This window comes from Bufo bufo, chromosome 6, assembly GCF_905171765.1.
Source record: "Bufo bufo chromosome 6, aBufBuf1.1, whole genome shotgun sequence".
Taxonomy (NCBI): Eukaryota; Metazoa; Chordata; class Amphibia; order Anura; family Bufonidae; genus Bufo; species Bufo bufo.
The window spans coordinates 271,154,151-271,176,089 of record NC_053394.1 but is presented as its reverse complement, the minus strand read 5'-3'; the positions used below and the strand labels follow the sequence as shown (position 1 = coordinate 271,176,089).

The 21,939-nt window shown below is 45.1% G+C and overlaps 1 protein-coding gene across 3 annotated transcripts in view; it reads right to left on the bottom strand.

Annotated features, from left to right (window-relative positions):
- Positions 1 to 21,939, bottom strand: part of LRRC20 (leucine rich repeat containing 20) — an 801,757-nt gene that overhangs the window by 116,067 nt on the left and 663,751 nt on the right. Inside the window, exon 4 of one of the 3 annotated variants that reach the window (XM_040434914.1) lies at positions 5,286 to 5,332. The exons of the other annotated variants lie outside the window; for them this stretch is intronic. Within the exon in view, the coding sequence (XP_040290848.1) occupies positions 5,286 to 5,332 (47 nt within the window). The remainder of the gene's footprint in view (positions 1 to 5,285; positions 5,333 to 21,939) is intronic. 3 annotated transcript variants of the gene reach the window in all.

The following is a 21,939-nucleotide window of genomic DNA, read 5'->3' as shown; positions in this document are numbered from 1 at the left end:
GTCACACTCTAATCAGCTAACCAACACAAAACACCTGCAAAGGTTTCCTAAGCCTATAAATGGACACTCAGTAGGCTACACAATCATGACTGCTGACTTGACAGTTGTCCAGAAGACAGTCATTGACACCCTCTACAAGAAGGCTAAGCCACAAAAGGTCATTGCTAAAGACACTGGCTGTTCACAGAGTGCTGTATCCAAGAATATTCATGGAAAGTTGAGAGGAAGGAAAAAGTGTGGTAGAAAAAGGTGCACGTGCAACAGGGATAACTGCAGTCTTGAAAGGATGGTTGAGAAAAGGTCATTCAAGAATTTTGAGGAGATTCACAAGGCGTGGACTGTAGCTGGAGTCAGTTAGAAAGTCAGAAAAGTGGAGAGGCACCCAATCCAAGTTGCTTGAGGTCCAGTATGAAGTTTAACTGAAGCCAGTCAGTGATGGTTTGGTCATGTCACTTGCTTGTGTGGGTCCACTTTGTTATATCAAGTCCAAAGGCAGTGCAGCCATCTGCCAGGAAATTTTACAGCACTTCATGCTTCCCTCATCCGACAAGCTTTATGGATATGCTGATTTCATTTTGCAGCAGGACTTGGCACCTGCCCACACTGATCAAAAGTACCAATACCTGATTTAATAAACATGGTATCAGTGTGCTTGAATGGCCAGCAAACTCACCTGACCTAAACCCCATTGAGAATCTATGGGGTATTGTCAAGAAAAAGATGAGAAACCAGGGGAGCTGAAAGCCGCTATCAAATTGCTGATTGCCTCCATGCCATGACGCATTGATGCAGTAATTTATGCAAAAGGAGCCCATACCAAATATTGAGTGCATATACTGTAGATACTTTTCAAAATTTCTGTATTAAAATATAGATTTTTGACTTTTCATTAGCTGTAAGTAGAGATAAGCGAATTTTTAAAAAATTTGATTCGCCGGTTCACCAAATTTTTCGAGAAAAATTTGGTTCGATCTGAATATATTTGCGGCGAATTACGTTAAAAAACTGCTATTTTCTGGCTGCTGAGAGCCTTTATAATGGTGTAGAACACTGTGATTTGTAGTAACACGCATTGGGAATCTGCTTTGGTAGTGAAATAATACTGTGAGTCTGTATGACATGCAGATGACAGGCGTCGCTCTTAGAATCACTGCACACTTATTAGGGCAGTCACGGGGCCAAAACTGACCAAATAATTCAAGTATGAACTCAGCCTTACAGGTCAATGTTAGCACCAAGAAGAAGCACACTCCTTTTACACCGTCGCCAGCTGATTCCACATATTTGTCTACAGAACCTGTTCTATTAAACGCATATACAACTAGAGCGACCCAACAGAGTGGAGAGGATGTCAGCAGTAAGTTTGTGTTGATGTCACTGATTAATTTGCCCTTCCTCTGATCCGTTAGAACAATAATACACAAAAAACGGATCCTGTCTGTGGAGCATACGCCTTCACTTGGTCAGCATTTGCTCAATAATCAGTATTGCTAATGCCCAAAAAAAAGCAGGAGTGGATGCAAAACAGAGATGACACGTGAATGGAATATTTGCATCACTTCTGTGTTTTGTACCCACTCCTGATTTTGGCTACCAAATCATAAGCCAATTCTGATGGGACCATACATGCCTTACAGCTGATACACAGACAGGATCCATTGTTCGTCTCATTTTTGCTTTTTTCTTAAAGATCAGAAGAAAGGTCAAATAAACACACCAAAAGGCAAAATAGTGCCCAGTCATGAAGTGGTGAGTGTGGGAACAGCATGAGAAGTCCACAGAGTGGACCTATGACATAGTGGTGAGGTGAAAGCAGCAAGAGGAGACCATAGAGTGGCCCAATGACAGAGTGTGTGGAGGTGGTGGCAGCATCATGAGGCCACAGAATGGCACGACAACGAAAGATTGTGGAGGTGGCAGCAGCATGAAGAGGCCACAGAGTAGCATGACGACAAGAGATTGTGGAGGTGGCAGCAGCATGAGGAGGCCACAGAGTGGCACGAAGACAAAGTGTGGAGGTGTCAGCAGCATTAGGAGGCCAGATTAGCACGATAACGAGAGATTGTGGAGGTGAAAGCAGCATGAGGAGGCCACAGAGTGGCACAATGACACAGTCTGTTAGTTTGCAGCAGCATGAGGAGACCACAGAGTGGCCCAATGACAGAGTGTGGCGGTGGCAGCAGCAGAAGCATCAGGAGGAGGCCACAGGGTGGCACAATGACACAGTCTGGAGTTGGAGGTAGCATGAGTAGACCACAGAGTAACCCAATGACAGAGTCTGGAGGTGGCGACAGCAGCAGCATCAGGAGGATACCACAGAGTGGAAAGGTAACATAGTGTGGAGATGGCAGTAGCAGCAGCAGCATCAGGATGCTACAGAGTGGCAAGGTGACATAGTGTGGAGATGGCAGCAGCATCAGGAGGAAACTACAGAGTGGCAAGGTGACATAGTGTGGAGATGGCAGTAGCAGCATCAGGATACTACGTAGTGGCAAGGTGACAAAGTGTGGAGATGGCAGTAGCAGCAGCATCAGGAGGATACCACAGAGAGGCAAGGTTACATAGTGTGGAAATGGCAGTAGCAGCAGCAGCAGCATCAGAATACCACAGAGTGGCAAGGTGACATTGTGTGGAGATGGCAGTAGCAGCAGGATCAGGAGGATACCACAGAGAGGCAAGGTTACATAGTGTGGAAATGGCAGTAGCAGCAGCAGCATCAGAATACCACAGAGTGGCAAGGTGACATAGTGTGGAGATGGCAGTAGCAGCAGCATCAGGATACCACATATGGTGACGCTGCAAATGTTGACACAGGGATGTGGTGCCAACATTAGCACTCTGGTCACGCTTCACCTTCTGCCCACATATTCTACATATGGCCATATTAACCTCCTCCGTCGAGTAGGTGATTTTCCCTCCCAAGAGTCCGCTCTGACTGACTGCTACCGCTGCTGCTTTCGTAAACTCCTGCACCAATACTTCCTGGGCAGGTGGTCTACCCCGGGCACATTTGACTCCCGACCTCCCACTGCTGCCACCCTGCTGACTCCCAGAAATGCTTTCAACACCTTTAACCGCTGACGTGAACTGAAAATATATTTTTCTTTTTGTAATTAAATAGGCCACTAAATGCTTTTAACACATATAACCGCCGATGTGAACTGAGAATGTATTTTTAGTTTTGTACTGAAATAGGCCACTAAACGCTTTCAACACATATAACTGCCGACGTGAACTGAGAATATAATTTTCTTTTTGTACTGAAATAGGCCACTAAGGGTACTTTCACACTAGCGTTTTTCTTTTCCGGCATAGAGTTCCGTCACAGGGGCTCTATACCGGAAAAGAACTGATCAGGCATATCCACATGCATTCTGAATGGAGAGTAATCCGTTCAGGATGCATCAGGATGTCTTCAGTTCAGTCGTTTTGACTGATCAGGCAAAAGATAAAACCGTAGCATGCTACGGTTTTATCTCCGGCGAAAAAAAAGGAGGATTTGCCTGAATGCCGGATCCGGCATTTTTCCCCATAGGAATGTATTAGTGCTGGAATCGGCATTCAAAATACCGGAATGCCGGATCAGTCCTTCCGGCCTGCGCATGCGCAGACCAGTAAAAATGTGAAAAAAAATTCAAGACAGATCTGTCTGTCCGCATGACAAGCGGAGAGACGGATCCGTTCTTGCGATACATTTGTGAGACGGATCCGCATCCAGATCCGTCTCACAAATGCTTTCAGTCACATCAAAATCGGCGGACCCGGCGGGCAGTTCGGACAACGGAACTGCCCGCCGGATCACACTGCCGCAAGTGTGAAAGTAGCCTAAATGCTTTCAAGACATATAACTGCCGACGTTACTGAGAATAGATTTTTCTTTTTGTACTGAAAGAGGCCACTAAATGCTTTCAACAAATATAACCGCTGACGTGAACTGAGAATATGTTTCTTTTTGTACTGAAATAGGCCATTAAATGCTTTCAACACAAAAAACCGCCAAAGTGAACTGAGAATATATTTTCCTTTTGGTACTGAAATACAAAATAACACATAACCGCCGACGTGAACTGAGAATATATTTTTCCTTTTTTAATTAAATAGGCCACTAAATGCTTTCAACACATATAACCGCTGAAGTGAACTGAGAATATATTTTTCTTTCTGTACTGAAATAGGCCACTAAATGCTTTCGCCACAAATAACTGCAACAATAAAGTGCGTATATATTTTTTCTTTCTGTACTAAAATTGGCCACTAAATGCTTTTGCCAGAAATAAATGCACCAGTGTAGTGCATATATATAATTTTCTTTCTGTACTGAAATAGGCCACTAAAGTCTTTAACCACAAATAAATGCAACAGTGAAGTGCGTATATTTTTTTCCTTTTGATAATGAAATAGGACACTGAACGCTTTCACCACATATAACTGCAGAAGTGAAATGCATATATATTTTTCCTTTTTGTACTGAAATAGGCCACTAAACTCTTTCAACACAAATAATTGCAGAAGTGAAATGCGTATATATTTATCTTTTTCCACAGATATAAGCCACTAAATGCTTTTCTGCACCCCAATAACAAGAACAAATTGCTGGAATGCCAGAACTGTATAATAGCTATTTGGATCCCCAAATAATGTTTTCCTGCACTTGTAAATCGCTTTTCACAATTAGGTTTTTCTAGCACTGTCCCTAGCGACTTCAGACGTCTCTCCCTGCACTAAGATGCTGTAAAATGATTCCTCCCTATCCTTTCCCTGCACTTATAAATCGTTTTTTCAGTTTTTTTTTTCACAATTAGGTTTTTCCTATTGCTGTCTCTAGCGCCTTCTCACGTCTGTCCCTGCAGTCAGGACACTGGAAAATGTCTGACTCTAAGATGGTTGCCTTATTTATAGGGCTGTGACATCACAGGGCTGGCTGCTAGTTGGCTGCATGCATGGCATTATTGATCAGCCTGCCTTCCCAGAGTTCGTTGCCCCATGTCCTCACACATGTAGCCGCCATTGTAGCCGCCATTTTAGGAACAATTGTGATTCGTTACCACGAAGTACAAGGAAATTCACATTTGTTGTGAATCAAATTTTTCCTGAAATTCGGATCGGATTCCACTTCGTCTGATTCGATTCGCTCATCTCTAGCTGTAAGCCATAATCATCAACATTAAAAGAAATAAACTTTTGAAATAGATCACTCTGTGTGTAATGAATCTATAGAACATATGAGTTTCACTTTTTTTATTGAATTACAAAAAAAAAATCCAATTTATTAAGATGTACAGTACCTGTAGAATTGGTGTTGCCTCTAATTTCTGTCCTAGAGAACGAATCCCTTTCAAAATGGAAAATAACCCATAAGCAACACAGAAGGCACAGAGCTAAATGTACTTTGAGATAGGTACAGTTGCAAGAAAAAGTATGTGAACCCTTTGGAATGATATAGATTTCTGCACAAATTGGTCATAAAAGGTGATCTGATCACAACAATAGACAATCACAGTCTGCTTAAACTAATAACACACAAATAATTAAATGTTACCATGTTTTTATTGAACACACCATGTAAACATTCACAGTGCAGGTGGAAAAAGTATGTGAACCCCTAGACTAATGACATCTCCAAGAGCTAATTGGAGTGAGGTGTCAGCCAACTGGAGTCCAATCAATGAGATGAGATTGGAGGTGTTGGTTACATCTGCCCTGCCCTATAAAAAACACACACCAGTTCTGGGTTTGCTTTTCACAAGAAGCATTGCCTGATGTGAATGATGCCTCGCACAAAAGAGCTCTCATAAGACCTACGATTAAGAATTGTTGACTTGCATAAAGCTGGAAAGAGTTATAAAAGTATCTCCTAAAGCCTTTCTGTTCATCAGTCCACAGTAAGACAAATTGTCTATAAATGGAGAAAGTTCAGCACTGCTGCTACTCTCCCTAGGAGTGGCCGTCCTGTAAAGATGACTGCAAGAGCACAGCGCAGACTGCTCAATGAGGTGAAGAAGAATCCTACAGTGTCAGCTAAAGACTTACAAAAGTCTCTGGCATATCCTAACATCCCTGTTAGCGAATCTACGATACGTAAAACACTAAACAAGAATGTATTTCATGGGAGGATACCACAGCGGAAGCCACTGCTGTCCAAAAAAAACATTGCTGCACGTTTACAGTTTGCACAAGAGCACCTTGATGTTCCACAGCAATACTGGCAAAATATTCTGTGGACAGATGAAACCAAAGTTGAGTTGTTTGGAAGAAACACACAACACTATGTGTGGAGAAAAAGAGGCACAGCACACCAACATCAAAACCTCATCCCAACTGTGAAGTATGGTGGTGGGGGCATCATGGTTTGGGGCTGCTTTGCTGTGTCAGGGCCTGGACGGATTGCTATCATTGAAGGAAAAATGAATTCCCAAGTTTATCAAGACATTTTGCAGGAGAACTTAAGGCCACCTGTCCACCAGCTGAAGCTTAACAGAAGATGGGTGTTGAAACAGGACAACGACCCAAAACATAGAAGTAAATCAACAACAGAAAGGCTTAAACAGAAGAAAATATGTCTTCTGGAGTGGCCCAGTCAGAGTCCTGACCTCAATCCGATTGAGATGCTGTGGCATAACCTCAAGAAAGCGATTAACACCAGACATCCCAAGAATATTGCTGAGCTGAAACAGTTCTGTAAAGAGGAATGGTCAAGAATTACTCCTGACCGTTGTGCACGTCTGATCTGCAACTACAGGAAACGTTTGGTTGAAGTTATTGCTGCCAAAGGAGGTTCAACCAGTTATTAAATCCAAGGGTTCACATACTTTTTCCACCTGCACTGTGAATGTTTACATGGTGTGTTCAATAAAAACATGGCAACATTTAATTCTTTGTGTGTTATTAGTTTAAGCAGACTGTGATTGTCTATTGTTGTGACTTAGATGAAGATCAAATCACATTTTATGACCAATTTGTGCAGAAATCTATATAATTCCAAAGGGTTCACATATTTTTTCTTGCAACTGTATGTGCTACTATCTGATTTTAGCTGGCAGATAAAATTTATGGGGGAGATTTTGCAAACTGGTATAAAGTAGAACTGGCTTAGTTGCCCATAGCAACCCATCAGATTCCACCTTTCATTGTTCACATCTCCTTTCGAAAATGAAAGGTAGAATCTGATTGGTTGGTATTGGCAACTAAACCAGTTCTACTTTATACCAGTTTGATAAATCTTCCCCATTATGTTCAAATTTAACAAACCTAAATCCTCTTTTGTCCAACAGCAGAATTCAGGTTGTCAAGTTGCCCTTTCTATTAGGCCTCATGCACACGACCGTTGTGTGCATCCGTGGCCGTTGTGCCGTTTTCCGTTTTTTTTCGCGGACCCATTGACTTTCAATGGGTCCGTGGAAAAATCGGAAAATGCACCGTTTTGCAGCCGCATCCGTGATCCGTGTTTCCTGGCCGTGAAAAAAATATGACCTGTCCTATTTTTTTCACGGCCAACGGTTCACGGACCCATTCAAGTCAATGGGTCCGTGAAAGAACACGGATGCACACAAGATTGGCATCCGTGTCCGTGATCCGTGGCCGTAGTTTAGTTTTTATACAGACGGATCCGAAGATCCGTCTGCATAAAGCTTTTTCAAAGCTGAGTTTTCACTTCGTGAAATCTCAGAACCGACAGTATATTCTAACACAGAAGCGTTCCCATGGTGATGGGGACGCTTCTAGTTAGAATACACTACAAACTGTGTACAAGACTGCCCCCTGCTGCCTGGCAGCACCCGATCTCTTACAGGGGGCCGTGATCAGCACAATTAACCCCTTCAGGTGCGGCACCTGAAAGGGTTAATTGTACTATCATATCCCCCTGTAAGAGATCAGGGCTGCCAGGCAGCAGGGGGCAGACCCTCCCCCCCCTCCCCAGTTTGAATATCATTGGTGGCACAGTGCGGCCCCCCCCCTCCCTCTATTGTAATAATTCGTTGGTGGCACAGTGTGCGCCCCCCCCCCCCCTCCCTCCCTCCATTGTAATAATTCGTTGGTGGCACAGTGTGCGCCCCCCCCTTCCTCCCTCTATTGTAATAAATCGTTGGTGGCACAGTGTGCGCCCCCCATTGCCCCCCCCCCTCCCTCTATAGCATTAACAACGTTGGTGGCCAGTGTGCGGCCTCCCATCCCCCCCCCCCCCCATCATTGGTGGCAGCGGAGTTCCGATCGGAGTCCCAGTTTAATCGCTGGGGCTCCGATCGGTAACCATGGCAACCAGGACGCTACTACAGTCCTCGTTGCCATGGTTACTTAGCAATAGTACAATAGTTGAAGAGTCATACTTACCTGCTGCTGCGATGTTCTTGTCCGGCCGGGAGCTCCACCTACTGGTAAGTGACAGTGACAGGTCTGTGCGGCGCATTGCTAAATGAACCGTCACTTACCAGTAGGAGGAGCTCCCGACCGGACACGAACATCACAGCTCCCAGGTAAGTATGAATCTTGTACTATTGCTAGTAACCCGCTGCCACCAATGATCGGGGGGGGGGGGGGGGGGGGGCGCAAGATGGGAGGCCGCACACTGGCCACCAATGTTGTTAATGCTATAGAGGGAGGGGGGCCAATAATTGCCACCAACGATTTATTACAATAGAGGGAGGAAGGGGGGGGGGGCGCACACTGTGCCACCAACGAATTATTACAATAGAGGGAGGAAGGGGGGGGGGGCGGGGGGGGGCACACTGTGCCACCAACGAATTATTACAATAGAGGGGGGAAGGGGGGGGGGCGCACACTGTGCCACCAACGATTTATTACAATGGAGGGAGGAAGGGGGGGGGGGGGGCCGCACTGGCCACCAATGATATTCAAACTGGGGAGGGGGGGGGTCTGCCCCCTGCTGCCTGGCAGCCCTGATCTCTTACAGGGGGATATGATAGTACAATTAACCCCTTCAGGTGCGGCACCTGAGGGGTTAATTGTGCTGATCACGGCCCCCTGTAAGAGATCGGATGCTGCTAGGCAGCAGGGGGCAGTCATGTACACAGTTTGTAGTATATTCTAACTAGAAGCGTCCCCATCACCATGGGAACGCCTCTGTGTTAGAATATACTGTCGGAAATGAGGTTTCACGATCTAACTCATATCCGACAGTATATTCTAACATAGAGGCGTTCCCATGGTGATGGGGACGCTTCAAGTTAAAATATACCATCGGATTGGAGAAAACTCCGATCTGATGGTATAAAAGGGACTCCGGACTTTACATTGAAAGTCAATGGGGACGGATCCGTTTGAAATGGCACCATATTGTGTCAACCTCAAACGGATCCGTCCCCATTGACTTGCATTGTAATTCAGGACGGATCCGTTTGGCTCCGCACGGCCAGGCGGACACCAAAATGACTTTTTTTTTCATGTCCGTGGATCCGCCAAAAATCAAGGAAGACCCACGGACGAAAAAACGGTCACGGATCACGGACCTACGGACCCTGTTTTTGCGGACCGTGAAAAAAAACGTTCGTGTGCATGAGGCCTTAGATGAACTTATGTAAGGCTCTATTATCCCCAGGAAGCTAAATAAAAAATAAAATAAAATAATAATAATAATAATAATAATAATAATAATAGCATGGTTGTAGGGGGTTTATAAAGTTTAATAAAGTAACATTCTCATCACAAGCATATGACATAATATTCTGATTGATGGAGGTACCACCTTTGACCCCACTTTTGATTAGGAGAACAAAGGGATCAATATAAACGCATTACATGTCAGTGGTGCCCAACTGATTGCCCAGCAACTTTTTTTTGCAAAAATGTACCAAAGATTACTCTGCAGGTCACTTATGGCACAAGAATGGCCTTAGACCAGGGAGCTGCATAGCAGAATGGAGGACAATGCTCTGTTGTTGACTTTTCTGAGGGTTGGGAAGCGGTGCTCTGATTGTCATTGCTAAAAGGAACTCTGTGATGTTTTTCTGGTGGTTCTGTCTATCTGACAATCCAGAAAGTTTGATAATCCGGTCAATCAGGTCTCTTTTATGCCAGATTATTTTACTTATTTTATGGGCGCAGTATATTTCTAGGGTAATACCAATCATACAGTATCAGATAGCATTGAGCGAAGTTCTGAAAACTTAGATTCGGCTGCTTCGGTGAATTTCACAAATAAATTTTCTCCATGACGAATAACTTTGTCACGAAGTGCATTTCTTTGTAAGTAGTGGCCGCAATGATGGGGAACTGCGATTGCGCTGCCCCCCGTCATTGAACCCTTCAGATGCAATGTTCATGCTGATTGCATCATCTGATGTATAAATGGAGGTCTTTCAGGAGTTAAAAAAAAATATACTCACCTTATCCATTTGAGCACAAAGAGGCCTCCGCAGCCATCTTTATTGAAGATCCCGTGCGAGGTCTTGTGTGGTGCTTGATGACCTCATACGTCACCGCGCATGAGATTTTGCGTGGGATCTTCAATCCAAATGGCCGCAGCAGCCTCTTTGTGCTCAACGGATTTGGAGGGGAGTATGTATTCTTTCTTTTTACACCATTTCAGGGAAAATTTATTTGTCTCCATGAAGCACGAGGAAATTAGGCTTTGCAGCAAATTTAATTTTCTTTGAAATTTGGATCGAAGTCCACTTCGGATACTTCGATTCTCTCAAACGTAATATCAGAGAACATTGAGGTAAAAGTCTCACCTTATGCTGCTGTGATTAGTCAACCACCGTATAGTAAGGATCACATTTAAGGTTGCTAGCTGTAACGTCCAATATCATCCAGGGTGTAATCCATATGTCAATGGATAATACAGTAGGGGAGTCTTGGAGAGATCTCTAGTCTGGAAAAAAAGGCACAGGCTATGGCCCAAAGTTGATCCAGAAGGGTCTTTTTATTAATCCAACCAATAACACTTTTCAGGGAGAACCCCATTTTCAGATACAATTGGAGCAACCAATTGTATCTGAAGAAAGGGTTCTCCCTGAAACATGTTATTTGTTCGATTTATAAAAATAACTTTCTAGATCAACTTTGGCAGGCACCTAACCATTTTTTTCGAGGTCTGTCCACGCCTCCCCTACGATATTTTGCTTTATTATACAGTATAAAATGAAGCGATTTTCTAGTTTCTTAATCAAAAATAAACAATATAAAACAATAACAGAGACCTTTACCCACAGAGCGGCATGTAATACATTCTTATCCACACAGTAGATTCGGAATGTGTTTAACAGGAAACCTTAGCGTTTCTTCCTAGACATAGAAATGCGGTTGCACGCTGTTACCAACAGAACTGCTCTGTGTACTCAATAAAGAGGATAAACAGAACATTGTGGGCATGACACAATGTCTTATAAACAAGTGTAGGATGGTATTGTAGCTCCTTCAGGACTTTATTTTTGAATGTACAATCCTTTTCAGGATTAGTTGGCTGCTTAAGAAACACAAGTTCTGTATAATTACAATTTAAGGCTTATTTATTATGCATCTTCCGGGGCTGCTTTATATAGTTACAGGAGAAGTACATGGCAGATGACTACAGATCTTTCAAAACAAATAGACCACAGCACTCTTTCTGATACTGGCAAATTGGGTGCACGTCCGGATTATGTTCTATAGCTCCACCTCAAGAACTGTAAATATCACACAAATTTTTAGACAGCACTCCGTGATGATGATGATAATAATACGTAGTAATTTATTTCATATTATTTCAGCCGAGCACAGTGGTACACAAGTTGCTTGCAACGTTTTGGGCTAACATAAGCCCTTCATCAGGCACTAACAGGACCACATAACAGGTGTTACCGGCGCTGTACCACTATGCCCGGCTGAAATAATATGAAATAAATTACTACGTATTATCATCATCATCACGGAGTGCTGTCTAAAAATGTATGCGATGACTACAGAAGCTGCCAGCCTCAGCATCAATATTTTAGCTATTTTGAGCTTCTTATTCAATGTAAATGATAGTATAACTTTCCAAATACTGTTAAAAGTAGGACAGTTTTCACTCCAGTGTATTTATTCGCAGCATAAATGACTATTTTCCATTTAGAGGTGTTGTCTGGAGGGATTAAATGTTTATTCGCAGAAGCAATAATCACCAATTTTATTACATGACACGGAGGCTCCTATTGCATTCTCTTTCTTTACTGAAATTCTATAGCAGCACAGAGAAAAAACCTTTACCACACAGGGTAACCATGGCAACAAGCCCTCCCCTAACCCAGTATAAGAGTCCTGGCATTCAACAGCTCCTCCTCTTTCTTTGCTGCTCCACATCATGATAAGTACTACTCTCTGTTGTGTAGCTGCTTTATATTATCACTGTGAGATTGTTGTAATTTTGTTTAGGTCACTGGGGTTTCTCCCCTCATCTGTGGCCTTGGTCCGCTGGACCTCATTTTTATTCTGTGTTTTTGCTTGTTTTCTTTAGTCGCTTCCTCGGTTGTTTGCTCCACCTTTGTTCGTTCCCCTGGGATTTTTTATCCCTCAAATCATCTGTCTCCCCCTTTTCCGCCCCCCCCTTTTCTGCCCCCCCTCCTTTTCTTTTCACTTACTTGTTCCGGCCGCTTGTACCGCTTGGCCACGCTTGGCCACTCCCCCTTGCCATCTTGGGTCGGCCTTCTTTTTCCTTCTCCTGCGCGCCTTCCCGCTTCTGTGCTCGGCGGGACGGCTCTCTGGCTTCCGGCGGCTGACCGGAAGTCTCGCGAACATTCGCGAGACTTCGGCCGCCATCTTCCCTTGCACCTCACGCTCCCGGAGTCGCGGCTGCACCGGATCGCTAGCAGGGTTCTATATCGTTCTAAGGAGGCAAAATTTCTTGTTTCTTCTTTGTACGTCCTATTAATTATTAGTTATTTGTCTGATCATGGCAGAGGGCAATATCCAAGTTAACCCTTCCTTGCCTGAGTGTCCTGAGGAGATGGTAAACTATGGCTCAGAGAAGGAGGAGATACAATCTAACTCTGTGTCACTACAGGCTTCTGATTTCCAGTGCTTGGTTGCAGCTGCTATTCAAGCTGCCATGGGCTCTGTATCATCGCCCTGCCCGTCAGCACAGTCACCCTGTGCCTGAGCCCAATGCCTCCAGAAACCCTATGACCGGTGTGCAAGAATCCACCACTGAGAGCGCGCATAAATCGCGCAAAAGAGCCCATGCCCGCCGGGCAGAAAAGGCGAGGCCTTGGAAATGCGCCAGAGTGCAACCTGAACCCGATTCTGAATCTGAAGTAATAACCGATGAGGAGGCTAATTTACTAGATATATCTTCTGGAGAAGAGGGGCTTGATTACTCGGAAGAGATCCTCCCGGGCACCTCTACCACCTTGGTGTAACCTATGGTCTCTGCTTCTGACCCGCCTCCTACTCCTACCTCTGCGGTCCTTGACCCGTCAGGAGAGTCCCTTTTTGACCCAGACGCTCTACACCACCCTCGTTCTACCGAATGGTTACCATCCGACCATGTGGCGAGATATTTACAGGGAGTGCAGAATTATTAGGCAAATGAGTATTTTGACCACATCATCAACTTTATGCATGTTGTCTTACTCCAAGCTGTATAGGCTCGAAAGCCTACTACCAATTAAGCATATTAGGTGATGTGCATCTCTGTAATGAGAAGGGGTGTGGTCTAATGACATCAACACCCTATATTAGGTGTGCATAATTATTAGGCAACTTCTTTTCCTTTGGCAAAATGGGTCAAAAGAAGGACTTGACAGGCTCAGAAAAGTCAAAAATAGTGAGATATCTTGCAGAGGGATGCAGCACTCTTAAAATTGCAAAGCTTCTGAAGCGTGATCATCGAACAATCAAGCGTTTCATTCAAAATAGTCAACAGGGTCGCAAGAAGCATGTGGAAAAACCAAGGCGCAAAATAACTGCCCATGAACTGAGAAAAGTCAAGCGTGCAGCTGCCAAGATGCCACTTGCCACCAGTTTGGCCATATTTCAGAGCTGCAACATCACTGGAGTGCCCAAAAGCACAAGGTGTGCAATACTCAGAGACATGGCCAAGGTAAGAAAGGCTGAAAGACGACCACCACTGAACAAGACACACAAGCTGAAACGTCAAGACTGGGCCAAGAAATATCTCAAGACTGATTTTTCTAAGGTTTTATGGACTGATGAAATGAGAGTGAGTCTTGATGGGCCAGATGGATGGGCCCGTGGCTGGATTGGTAAAGGGCAGAGAGCTCCAGTCTGACTCAGACGCCAGCAAGGTGGAGGTGGAGTACTGGTTTGGGCTGGTATCATCAAATATGAGCTTGTGGGGCCTTTTCGGGTTGAGGATGGAGTCAAGCTCAACTCCCAGTCCTACTGCCAGTTTCTGGAAGACACCTTCTTCAAGCAGTGGTACAGGAAGAAGTCTGCATCCTTCAAGAAAAACATGATTTTCATGCAGGACAATGCTCCATCACACGCGTCCAAGTACTCCACAGCGTGGCTGGCAAGAAAGGGTATAAAAGAAGAAAATCTAATGACATGGCCTCCTTGTTCACCTGATCTGAACCCCATTGAGAACCTGTGGTCCATCATCAAATGTGAGATTTACAAGGAGGGAAAACAGTACACCTCTCTGAACAGTGTCTGGGAGGCTGTGGTTGCTGCTGCACGCAATGTTGATGGTGAACAGATCAAAACACTGACAGAATCCATGGATGGCAGGCTTTTGAGTTTCCTTGCAAAGAAAGGTGGCTATATTGGTCACTGATTTGTTTTTGTTTTGTTTTTGAATGTCAGAAATGTATATTTGTGAATGTTGAGGTGTTATATTTGTTTCACTGGTAAAAATAAATAATTTAAATGGGTATATATTTGTTTTTTGTTAAGTTGCCTAATAATTATGCACAGTAATAGTCACCTGCACACACAGATATCCCCCTAAAATAGCTAAAACTAAAAAAAAACTAAAAACTACTTCCAAAAATATTCAGCTTTGATATTAATGAGTTTTTTGGGTTCATTGAGAACATGGTTGTTGTTCAATAATAAAATTAATCCTCAAAAATACAACTTGCCTAATAATTCTGCACTCCCTGTAGAGTCTTGGGTTCACCAACCCCTGTCCAAGGAGGCAGAATGCCCTAGACCCATTATTCCTAGCAAGGTGGGCGAGACTCCTTCGGTAGATCCGAAAATGACACAATTCCTGGCTAAGTCTGGATGGAATCCGCGTAGGGGCTTGGAATCGGCCTTGAAGGCCTGTCAAGACAAATTACTTGACGTTTTGGGCCCTCTGACCTGACCAAGATATTTGAAATGGCAGAATCTGCCAGGACCCAGAATATAGCCATTGACCCTGAGGAACTTATAGTGGATGGGTCCAGAGAGCGGTGTGCATCACCGGTAATGTCAATACCTCTCTTTCTATCGAGAGGCGTAAGGCTATACTGTTTAAAATTGAGCCGAAGCTCTCTAATTTAACCCTCACGGAGGCCGGCAAGGATGCACAGGGTCCCCTGTTCGGAGACTCCTTCATTAAAGACCTCGGTCGTTTTGTAGGGGCCTTCACTGCCCTTGATAAGGCCCAGTCGTCCATGAGACGCGTCTTTAAGGGGCGGGTCTCTTCTAGGGCCGGCAGCTCCAGGGGCCGCCTGTCCGGCCTTGCATTATTCCAGTTCCGCGGTTCTGCGGGTCGAGGCTCTTACTTATACCGTGCCTCCCAGGACGCAAGACAACCTCCGGCATTCTTCCCGTCCCACGGTTCCTCATGGAGATCCAGAGGCCCCAGAGGTTCTTCCTATCGTCGACCCCTCGGTAAGTCCACCTCTGTTTTCTTCAGCAATTTGGATAGGAGGCAGACTCCATAGTTTTTCCCATGTTTGGTCGACTGTTACCGCAGACTCTTGGGTCTTGTCCACGGTTCAGGGGTTCCATATAGAATTGATTGTTCCATCTGTACAGATTCCTATTCCCCACCCTGTTTGTCTTCCGTTACAGAAGCAACGTCTTCTACACTTGGAACTGCTTTCTCTTTTTCGGAAGGGCGCGATAGAGCGGGCTCCCTCCACTTCCGCCGGAATCATCAGCAGCGTCTTCCTGGTGGCCAAAAAAGACGGCCATATGCGACCGGTGATCAATCTCCGTCCCCTGAATCACTTTGTTTTAATGCCATTTAAAAATGGAGGGCATTCACCTTCTCCGGGACATGCTTCTCTTAAACGACTGGATGGCCAAGCTCGATTTGAAGGACGCCTGCCTACCTGACGGTTCCGGTAGCGGATTCTTCCAGGGACCTTCTGAGATTCCATTGGGGCGCCGAAACTTGGAGGTTTACCTGCCTTCCATTCGGCCTGTCATCAGCTCCCTGGTGCTTCACCAAGCTAGCTGATGCGGCCGGTCGTGGCCTTCCTCCGCAGTCATGGGATTCGTCTTATTATTTATCTAGACGACATCCTTCTCATGGCCCAGGATCGCAACCTCCTTCTGGAGCACCTGTCGACTTCGATGGATCTTCTTCCCCGGTTAGGGTTTCTCATCAACCTGGAGAAATCTTGCCTAGTCCTGTCTCACTCCATAGAGTTTCTGGGTTTTCGGGTCGACTCTACCACAGAGTCCCTCAGTCTTCCTTCCACCATGGTTCGTTCTATTCGCAGGGAACTTCACCGGACATTGTCTCTCCCACAAGTCTCTCTACGTCAGCTTGCCCGCGTCATAGGCCTACAATCCTCCTCCATCAAAGCGGTCTTTTCGGCTCCTTTGCACTATTGGGCTCTTCAACACCTCAAGCTTGCGCACCTTCGTGCCGGTGCTACATACGAGGACCTGATTTACTTAGACAGCGAGACCAGGGATGAACTGCGGTGGTGGATCCACAATCTGGATGCCTGGAATGGCAAGGCTATCTTCTGCCCACAACCCGACTTCACGATAGAGTCGGACGCCAGTCTCTCGGGCTGGGGTGCCTACTGCAACGGCGTTACCACCAGCGGCCGTTGGTCCCCTGCAGAATCAAATCTACACATCAACTCTCTGGAGCTACTGGCTGGCTCCTTTGCTATTCGCAGCTTCACGAATGGTATGGCCAGCGCATGTGTCAGACTGCGGATGGACAATATCTCGGCTGTGCGTTATGTCAACGCCATGGGAGGGACACGTTCTTCGGCTCTTTCCCATCTAGCGAGGGACTTCTGGGAGTTTTGCCTGGAGAAGAACATCACTGTTGTGGCAGAATACCTTCCGGGTTTGCACAATACTCACGTGGATTGGTCCTCTCGTTTTCTGGTGGATTCCTGCGATTGGAGATTAGACGGGATGATGTTCTCCTCCATTTCTTCTCGATGGGGTCCTATGTGCATTGACCTTTTCGCTTCTCGCCTGCATACCCAGCTTCCGAGATTCTACAGCTGGAGGCCGGATCCGGACGTGGAGGCGGTGGACGCGTTTCTCCAGGATTGGACCAGTCATATGCGTTCCCACCATTCATGATGATTCCGCGAGTCCTAGCTCAACTGCGTCTTCAGAGAGCCGAGATGGTACTTCTGGTTCCTTTCTGGACGGCCCAATCGTGGTTCCCTCAGCTGCTGGAGTGTCTGATCCAACCTCCCTTACTCCTACCATCGTTCCCAGACCTTCTACTCGACCCGTCAGGTCGCCAACATCCGCTCGTGCTGGACGGTTCTCTACGCCTGCTCGCGTGCAGAGCTTCAGGGGTTCCTGGGACGTCTCGGACGTTCCGGAAGCAACTAGACGTCTTCTGGAGAGCGCATGGGCCCCTGGGACCAGGAGATCTTACCGTGCTGCCTGGCAATCTTGGACCTACTGGTGCCTGGCAAGGGACTTGGATCCCGTTTCAGCCCCTGTAACGGAAATCTTGCAATTCCTCACGTCTCTGTTTGAGTCGGGTAAAGCATACCGAACGATTAACTTGTTCCGTTCTTCCATTTCTGCCTATCATTCGGGTTTTGACGGTCGCCCAGCTGGGCAACACCCATTAGTCTGTCGTCTTCTCAGGGGTTCCCGTCTTTCTCGTCCCCCTTGTCCACGTTTTTCTTGTACCTGGGATGTTTCCTTGGTTCTCTCACTCTTTTCCTCCTGGCCCTCCAATGAGCAGCTGTCCTTGCGACAGTTGTCTGCAAAATTGGTTACCTTATTTTGTTTGATTTCGTGCAAACGGGTATCCGATGTCAGGGCCTTAGATTATGATGCTAGATCTGGCATTCACGCCAGATGGTGTTGTTTTTAACATTTCTCGGCGTACCAAAACCAACATTAGATCGGTTTCGTACCCTAGCTTTCCCGAGGTTCCTGCCCTTTGTCCAGTTACGTGCCTTCAGGTGTATGAGGCCCGCACGTCTTCTCATCGTTCTTCGGCGTCTCCGGAATTATTTCTGTCTTATCGTCGTCCTTTTGCTCCGGTTACTTGTGTCACTTTGGCCAGATGGGTTAAGTGGGTTATGTCCTTGGCTGGAGTGGATACTTCTGTTTTCACGGCTCACTCCACTAGAGGTGCTGCTTCTACATCTATGGCGGTTGCTGGTGCCCGCTTAGAGGATATTCTTCGGTTGGCAAACTGGTCTTGAGTTTCCACATTTCGTGAGTTTTATTTCCGACCTTCCACTCATGCATTTTCTTCGGTTATTCAACAGCTTTAAACTTGCAATAGGAGCCTCCGTGTCATGTAATAAAATTGCATGATTTTCCTAGTTTATGACGTAAAGTCATGATTTTATTAAGGACACGGAGGCGAGTATTGCCCCTCCCCTATTTGTTCTTCCCACCCTTATTTTTCTACTATGAGGTTTTTATATATAATTGGTCTATTTTTCTATCGATGCTGTTTTATGCTCCATTTTTCTTAATATTTATTAATGTTCACCATTTGCCTTGTTTCTATATTGTCCTGCTTGACTGCTGCATTGGTCTGTCATTTAGTCCTACAGTACATTAAACTTACATTGAACTAACATTACCTATGTTCTCTTTATTTGCTTTTTTCCTTAGGATAACAGCAAGGGTATTCTTGGTGCTTGAGGTCGAGTTTTGTTCCATTGCCTTGTCTCTACAGTCATCCCGGTTGGATGTGTTCGGATTGAGTTCTTCGCGGTTGGAGTCGGTCCTGTTTGTTTCATGACGGTTTTGAGGATGTGTCTTCATCAAAGAAAGAGGAGGAGCTGTTGGATGCCAGGACTCTTATACTGGGTTAAGGGAGGGCTTGTTGCCATGGTTACTCTGTGTCGTAAAGGTTTTTTCTCTGTGCTGCTATAGAATTTCAGTAAAGAAAGAGAATGCAATACTCGCCTCCGTGTCCTTAATAAAATCATGACTTTACGTCATAAACTAGGAAAATCATGCAATTCCCCAATGCTGCTATTTGACTGCTTGCTGGTCTTCATTTCTTGGTTTACAGAAAACATGTTTTAGCAGTAAATTGAGAGTGAATGATGAGTTCAGACAATGTTGGTGGGTGGAGGGTTGAGCAGATGCCTCGATTCTGCTGCCGCTAATGGTGGACACTCTATAAACCATGACCTACACAGAGGGAGGAGGGGACCTGCATGTCCACTATCACACGGCTGCAAACAATTACATGGGGAGATTCCTAATGGGCTGGTTGTTCAGGGGGCATATAAGTTTAGAAACTGTACAGCCAGCTCCCATAACAAGAGTTTCCATTGTTAGAAGAGGTTAATCATCTGCCATGGCACCATGGATACATGACCATAGGTCCTTTACTCAGTGAGAATTACAGCAGTAGCATAACCTGGACTTCTGTCCTCCCAGTCTTGGAGGAGTAGGATATGGGTAAAATGCCAATCAGTTTAGGGTGAATGTGGCTGCATTTGGGTGAAAGGGACAAATGGTGCTGTCGCCGGGAGGAAGGCGGGGGGACACCGATTCTGTCAGAAGGATAAAGTTGGAAAGGCTGACAAGGCTAATGTCAATGATTGTGTGTCGGGATGTGATAAGGAGGACAATGTTGTTGCCAGTGTGCGAGGGGTGGGAAGGCAGACAGTCCTAATATCAGTGGGAAAGGGGTAGAAGTGGGACAGTGCCACTGCTAGAAGAGGAGGGGTGGTAAGGGGAACAACAATGCTGCTAAAGGGGGAAGCGGTGGAAAAGAGAACAATGCTGCTTCCAACAGGTTAGGGGTGGGAAGGGGGACATGGCTGCTACCAGTTGTGCTGAATTATGGTAATTGTTTACATTGCTAGAGAAGTATTTTTGTGCTGCGCCGTGGTGTACTTTTGGTACTGCAGGGAGGTATTTTGTGCTGCAATGTGATATTTGTTCTCCTGACCTTGACCATATGTATGTTCCACTTTTATTTATTTCTTGCGGTGATGATGTGATTTATACATTTAAAGGAATGGTGTTGAGTGTGGGAAATTCCAACTAGGTACATCTATTTTAAGGAGAGACAGACTAATAAGATCCTGTATGAATCCTGCTACCGTGCATGAATATTCATTTATGTCTAATATATGAAATGCGCCCAGTACTTGTCAACATTTAGACTCCTGTAATCACAGGGTCATTGTTGTCACCCATGGGGGGAGGGGAAACTGGCAATTTCTTTGCACAGAGGCCCTCGACAGGCTGTGATAAAAAAAAAAACTGTTGCTCCCATGTCTCAACAGTTCAAAGCTGTTTTGGTGGCATTTGAGAGATCTTGACAAAATTGGGTATATATGCTGATATTGTTTCCAACAATATCAGAGCATCTAAGTAGCTCTGTGTACACATATCACATGCAAATGAACACTAATCCGTCTCATGTCAATACTAAGGATTTATATGACAGACTGTAAGCACTACAGCTGTTTATATTATTTAATAAGCTTTTCCTCAAACTCAATAAAATCAATGTAGGCAAATATAAATCTTACAGCTGAGTAACAACCATTTTGATCTCTTTTACAGATACCCCTGGAATTATCCTTTAAATCATTTATCACCTATCTACAGGACAGGCTCTAACGGTTAGACCAGTAAGGGTCTGGCCACTAGGACCCTCAGGAGAAGTTTGTGTAGACAGAGCATGTTGACCATGCATGGTGCTGTTCCATACACTTCTATGGGAGTTGCAAAGCTTCATACAAGCTCTTAAAGCTATCAGTGGTAATCCTCCAAGCTTAATAGCCACCAGACTAACATTCATTTAGGCTACTTTCACACTCATGAACGGATCCGTTTAGATAATACAACCGTCTGCATCCGTTCAGAACGGATCCGTTTGTATTATCTTTAATATAGCAAAAAGACGGATCCGTCTTGAACACCATTGAAAGTCAATGGAGGACAGATCCGTTTTCTATTGTGCCAGATTGCGTCAGTGAAAACGGATCCGTCCCCATTGACTTACATTGTGTGCTAGGACGAATCTGTTTGGCTCTGTTTCATCAGACGGACGCAGCGTTTTGGTGTCAGTCTCCAAAGCGGAATGGAGACTGAACTGATGCAAACTGATGCATTCTGAGCGGATCCTTTTCCATTCAGAATGCATTAGAATGCAAACTGATCCGTTTTGGACCGATTGTGAGAGCCCTGAACGGATCTCACAAACTGAAAGCCAAAACGCGACTTATCCAGCTGATTACCTTTTTCACTTGAATACCCCTAATGTGGATAGTTAGGCCTCATGCACACGACCGTTGTGTGCATCCACGTCCGTTCCGTAATTTTTCACAGTTTAGCAGAGGTCCCATTCATTTCTATGGAGCTGTGAAAAAAAACTGATAGTCCTCCGTTTTTTCTCTGCGTCCATGATCCGTGATTCCAGTCCGTCAAAAAAATATAACCTGTCCTATTCTTGTCAGTGGAAAACGGAGGATGGACCCATTCAAGTCAATGGGTCCGTCAAAAAAAACGGATGCACAACTGGTATGTCATCCGTGTCCGCGTCCGTTTTTTTCTACAAGACCTTGGTGCAATAAAATTACACTTTTCATTAACCTTCCTTTTTTTCCCTGTCAGACAAAAAAAAGGAAGAAACAAGGA